The sequence below is a fragment of the Cibotium barometz genome, chromosome 9, assembly GCF_041138505.1.
Source record: "Cibotium barometz isolate CiBa-2024 chromosome 9, ASM4113850v1, whole genome shotgun sequence".
Taxonomy (NCBI): domain Eukaryota; kingdom Viridiplantae; phylum Streptophyta; class Polypodiopsida; order Cyatheales; family Cibotiaceae; genus Cibotium; species Cibotium barometz.
Genome location: NC_141054.1, coordinates 22,209,810 through 22,215,809, shown reverse-complemented (window position 1 = coordinate 22,215,809; position 6,000 = coordinate 22,209,810). Strand labels below are relative to the sequence as shown.

Here is a 6,000-nt window from a genome sequence, read left to right as displayed (position 1 = left end):
GATACATGTGCCACGTGTGGCATCTATCATTTCAGAAGATTTGCTTGCTAAAAAAAGCTATCCTTAAACCTTACAAATCAAAATTTCAGGTAGGCATATTCCTAGTACATTTGTGCGAACATGTATAAAAGTATAATTTTACATATTGTTACATCTGATGTATAATTTAACATGTAATATTAACAGTCCAGATTAAATTGAAAGTTAAGTTATCAAGACTGGAGCTTTTATTTCTTGATATTATCTAGGGTTGGGACGCTCTTGCAACTTTACTACAGAAAAGCTTGGATCGCCCATCGCCGGTGCCTCTTCGTAAGTGTATTTTTACGTTCTGTTCAATTGCAGGAAGCATTGGTCTCCTCTCTCTCTCTCTCGCTTAAGGAATGTTCAAGACATCTTCAATTATATACAGTTTTCAACTCTCTCTCTCTCTCTCTCTCTCTCTCTCTCTCAGATTAAAGCCTGCTTGAACACTCGGTTTCATAATCCACGAGATCTGATTAAATTCAGGACAGCTTGACCATCGTAATTATTAGCCCCAGTAATTCTTTATATCGTTGCCCTGGCACTTCCTAAACTTAAATCACTTGCAAGAAATAAGAATTTGGTGTGAGAGAGAGAGAGAGAGAGAGAGAGAGAGAGAGAGAGAATTTCCAAGTTTACTCAGGAGGTAATTTGTGTGTTGCTGCTATGCAGCTGCGCTCTCTACACCTTACCATTCTGTTTACCTTGTAAATCTACCTCGAACAACATAATTGTAACAATTCAATTATGGGTTTGCTGACCAGCCTTACCACCTTTCATCTTCTCTCTTTTCATTCCCTTCTCTCGTCCCATCCTGAATTGTCTTTGCTTGCATCATCCCGAGTCTGCCCGATTCAGCCTCCTGACAAATATCATGGCTTGTGCTCAGGATGGAATTTATGATGCCACATTTGTCAATGCATAGCACGCAGGCTCTTCTTTCATGCAGAAGACATGCTTTGTTGTTAAGTCTTCTCTATCATCATCATGATATGCTTACTCGTGTAGGGCTCCAGTCCTTGATTTATAAAAATGTCTTTAGGCGCTTAATTAAGGTTGGTGGTTCTCCATTCGCCCAGCTCCAAGTGAAGAAAGTCAGCTTTTGTGTGTTGAGTGTAGGGCATGGAACTCACTGACGTTCTTTGCCAATTTTGCAGGTAGGTCTCAGAATTATCAATGGCAGGCAGAGGCCGTCTTCCTTATCCCTTGCTCTCTGCACGTGGGCCCATTGCAGGATCTGGTGGTCTCCGTGCTGGTCCTGAAGGTTTTGGCCCGGGAATGCGATCAATTGGGCCTGGTATGGATGTTCTGTCTCCACCTCCATTATTGGTGGAGGAGAAGCTGGCCAGACAGCATGCAGAGATTCAGAGACTTTTGACTGAAAACCAAAGGCTGGCTGCCACTCATGTGGCCCTGAGACAGGAGCTGGCTGCAACACAGCAAGAAGTGCGGCGTCTGCAACAAGTTGTTGGTGGTGCCCAAGCTGAAAAAGAACAGCAATTTAGAGGACTAGCTGAGAAGTCGGTCAGATTGGAGCAAGAACTGCAAAATTTAGAACCTTTGAAGCTGGAATTACAAAGAGCTCAAGCAGATGCCCAGAAGCTTCTTTTGAGTCGCCAAGAGCTGAGCGGGCAGGTGCAGCAGCTCACTCAAGAAGTGCAGAGGGCTCGTACTGAAGCCCAGCAGCTACCAACCATGAAAGTAGAAATTGATGGCCTTAGACAAGAGATACAACGTGCCAGGTACTGTTTATGCTATTGAAGTGTAACTTTACGAAGCACTGCAGCGACTACTCATGTTTTCAATCACCTGTCCTCTGTGCTCTGATGGTAGTTGCTCAAGCAAGGATACCTTAATGCCTGCTGTTGATGATTTCTCCTCTTGAATGCCGAGCAGGACTGCCTTTGAGTTTGAAAAGAATGCTAACACAGAGCTGCTTGAGCATAGAGGTGCTATGGAGAAAAACCTTGTGTCCATGGCTAGAGAAGTGGAGAAGCTGCGTGCAGAGCTTACGAATGCTGAGAAGAAAGCTGGGGGTAGGTTTTGAATTGAGCTATTATTGAATGCCAGATTTGTTTTGGAAACTTGTTGTTTTATTCATTGTCTGCAGGTAGTGCATATGGTGGGTCTTATATAGCTGAACCGGTGTATTCGTCATATGGAGATGGATATGGAGTGAGCCAGGTGATTGAGTTTAGTAATCTATGTCGGTTCTGCTCATGTACTTTGGTTTGCTGGTTGTAATGATGGTATTGGTGCAATCTTAGATTGGTGGTGGTGTGCCTTTTGGCACTGGGGGTGGATCTGCTTGGGGAGCGTATGCCCGCCGTTGAGCGTCTCCAGGTGCAAGGAGGTTTATTCTGTGATATTTCTTCATATGTTCTCCATCATTTCCCAAAGTGTCTTATACTTTTCTGTTGTTGTGTCCTTGCAGATTAGAATGGTTGAAGTACACACTTAGCACCTGCTAGATGCTACATGGTTATATTTTGTACTGGTGGAGAGTGATTACTGCTTAGAACTTTTGAAGGGACCTTCATGGAAGGTGTCCCTTAGTTTGAATCTTGAGCAAGGCAGACATTAGTATCACTGGAGACATTAGGTTAGTATCTATCATAGATAATGTCTAGTCAGGAGTCTGTGTGTAAATGTTTCAAAAACTGGTTATATTTCTCTACTTGGTGACTAGCTCAGCGTCTATTTTGGAGTATATAAAGACGTGCTTTATGTATCTCCATCATATGTGGTGCTATCGGTATGATGTTTAAAACTTTAATCTGACTTATAGTTTTTTTTGTTGATATCAGCTTGATTCGACTACCTCCAGGGAGCTGCTAACGATTTTAGGCTATTTAGTTCAGGTTGACGTACATAGTTTAGTTGGTGTGTTGACTATTGTAGTAACCTTGCACGAGAAAGTGTCACTTTGTGATCTTTTTTTAAATGTAACCTCAAGTGACTGCTTTTTCTCACTGCTCTTTAGGTGTAAGGTTTATTTTATAACCCTGCCTCAAGTGGACTTCCCCATAGTTTGGTAGTGTTTGTAAGGCTTGTCGTTCTCTTCCTATCATTGTAGTGAATTGATAAGATAGCACACACAATGCTTTATCACTGACAATCGAGAGAGTGCTAGGTCCAAATGGCATGGACTCATACCTGGTGGAAATAATCGATTTCTTGCTATCATTCTAGTGAATTGATAAGACAGCACACACAATGATTTGTCACTGACAATTGAGAGAGTGCTAGGTCCAAACGGTGTGGACTCATACGGGGCTTCCACCAGGTGACTGCATCATCGGTTATGGATATTGAGGCTTTGAGCACCTTCGTTTCTGCTGTCCTCACGACTTTGTAGCAGAATTCAAGCTGGTTGATCGAGCCAATCACTTCTACTGGAGAGGGTGCTTATGCGAAATTGTATAAATCTACTTTGTTTCTTTGGAGGGTACATCACCAATTCCTAATGAAGCCAGGCTGGCACTCAGGGCCTGGTTGGTGAGGTCTTTCTAGTAGCAAGAGCTTTCATCTTCTCGTGGACGTTACCTCTTCAGCTTCCTGTTGAAGTCTTGCTGCTTCTTGTATTTGTTTTCTTGTACTTGCAGCTTCTTGCCAGTTACCTTCATGGCCATTTTGATGTTCAGCTCCAGCATGCTTACTGGAGGGCCAATTTTTCCAGACAGATTTTTCGTTCTGCTTCCCTTTTGTGCAGTTCTATTTCCAGTTTGGCTCTGTGACGGCCTCCTGGGCCTACTGGTCTACTTCTAATCTGGCTTCATGGGCCCTCTATCTAGCCTTCTGGGCCTTCTGTCACGGTCCCTTCATTTGGCCTCCCGGGCCTACCTTCACGATCCTTCCATTTGGCCTCTCGGGCCTGCCTTCCCATTTTGTGTGGCCCTTCTCCATATACTAGTTTATAATTTGCAGCTTGGGGGGTATTATGGCTTCATGTTTGGAATGAAGATTGTGCTGGGATCGGTACTTTGGGTAGGGGTGAGGAACATTTTTTTCGTCCTCTCCGAAGGATGAGGACACCACATTTGAAATTCTTCCCACAAGTAGGAAAAATCATTCCTATGCTTGCATCATCTGCTCCAAGTTATTGTTTTTTTCCCTCACATTCATTATGAAGGACGAGGCTCTGGTCTCTTCATGCCGAGGAGTTTTTTGGCATGTTGAATCATTGTGGGCCCATGTGTGTCTGTTGTCGTAGATGCACCTGAACCATATAGAGTGCCCAGGTCACTTAAAATTCTTGGGGCAAAAGCTGAAAAACCAGAGTCTAAACCTTGGTTTGATCAAACACAATTTTATGGTACTTGAGACAGCACATGCTTATCACTGTGATAGGTGTATGCCCTGCTAGAGATCCATTATCTACCCAAACAAATCATACACTAAAAAGTTAATTAAATCAAAACAAACAATGAGCAAGAAAACTTGCAGTGCAGATCACACCAGGGACCAGAAGAATTGGGTGGGTCCTCCCCCCTCTCTCCTTCACTCTAAGGGTATCTTTTATTCCATGGGACAAAATCCATTTCTTAGAGAACATGGTCTGCCTAGTCTCTAGCTAGAGAAACTCTTGACGTCTGCACTAGGTCCAAGTTACACATAGCAATCTCTTTTGTTGTCTTCCGGATAGAGAGCCATAAACCTGCAGCTCTCTTAATGATCTGAGTGACATAGATATCAATAATCAACATCAAAAGTGATTCCGAAGACCACAATATAGGTAATCTTACTCTGCAAGTATCCTACTCATAAGATAACATCAAAATAGCAGGATCCATATAGAAAAGTCATACAATAGTAAATGCTTGTCAAACCATGGTCAACTGAAGTCAAACATTGCTCAAACTTGGTCGGACCAGCCAATGCTGGTCAACTTTGGTCAAACTTGCACAAATTTAGTGAAAAAGTGTATGGAGAGGTGGTATGATCGTCCAATATCCTCTCCACTGAGAAATTAGCTGTGACTTTAGATTGCCAACTCTTGATGATTAATTAAAGGTCCCTCTTATGATCATTCTCGAGTAAGGATTTTTCATTTTTTCACTGGTGGAATCTTTTTGTACTTTTAACTTTTGCTTTGTCTACAGTTGTTAGAATCAAGCAAGCCTATATTCAAAGCTATTGTCTTCTAGACCTCTTTCATTTGTTTTGCGATAACTTTATGTGACTAATGAACATAAATTTGATGCACAGTGTTTCTAATTGATTGTGCGAGGTTTGTGTTGTGACATTCCTCTGGCTTTGGAAAGCAAGTTGTTTCTTAGCCGAAATGCGCTATAATCTTGTCCTTTTGAAGGAACAAATACGTCTTGCCATATTTATTCATTTGTTACATTCGTGCAGAAGCGTCTTGATTATACCCAAATTAAACATTGATTAGAAGGCTAATTACTGCTAGTTACAAACACAATTTGAATACGCAATGATGGGAAGAGATTCACCTTGTTTACTATATATTAACTGAATGATGGGAAGAGATTCACCTTGTTTACTATATATTAACACGATGATGGGAAGAGATTCACCTTGTTTACTATATATTAACTGAATGAATGAATATTTACAATGATTGTTCAGATCTGAACTTCATCTGGACACTTGAATGTCGTGTGTTATCTTCTGCTGCATGCTAATGACTAAATCGGCTGTTCGTTGTGTTGCGAACTGCAGTTCGAAGGCTGCCTATTGCTGATCAAAAAATGAGGATTGTTGGGCCAATTGCTAGCTGCTGAGATGCTGAATTATGACCCAAATATTGCCTTTTATATGTTCATAACTACTTCAGCTGGCCAGCCTTTGCAAGCCCAAAAATAATGTTGTAAAATCTACTAAACGTGTTCATATTGGGTTAAAAAGGTGTCTGGCCTTTAGGTCCTTGGCCTAGGTTCTTTTGGCGCATGTGGTGGTTGATGAGCAGCCCCAGAACTTGCCCATAATGCATTAGCATGTCTTTGTGGCACT

At 42.0% G+C, this 6,000-nt stretch overlaps 1 protein-coding gene across 7 annotated transcripts in view; it reads left to right on the top strand.

Annotated features, from left to right (window-relative positions):
• The first annotated feature begins 200 nt into the window (after positions 1-200).
• LOC147635332 (protein FLX-like 2) overlaps positions 201-6,000 on the top strand; it is a 57,237-nt gene continuing 51,437 nt past the window's right edge. For 6 of the 7 annotated variants that reach the window (XR_015266625.1, XR_015266630.1, XR_015266628.1 and 3 more), the window contains exons 1-6: positions 201-312; positions 1,182-1,766; positions 1,921-2,064; positions 2,139-2,208; positions 2,292-2,367; positions 2,459-2,626. Coding sequence is in view for 1 of the 7 variants with exons in the window: in XM_086802571.1 (XP_086658697.1) it covers positions 1,201-1,766; positions 1,921-2,064; positions 2,139-2,208; positions 2,292-2,357 (846 nt within the window). In the remaining 6 variants the exon portion in view is untranslated. Of the gene's footprint in view, positions 313-1,181; positions 1,767-1,920; positions 2,065-2,138; positions 2,209-2,291; positions 2,368-2,458; positions 2,826-6,000 lie in introns of those variants that run through there. The other variant, XM_086802571.1, reaches the window with a different exon arrangement.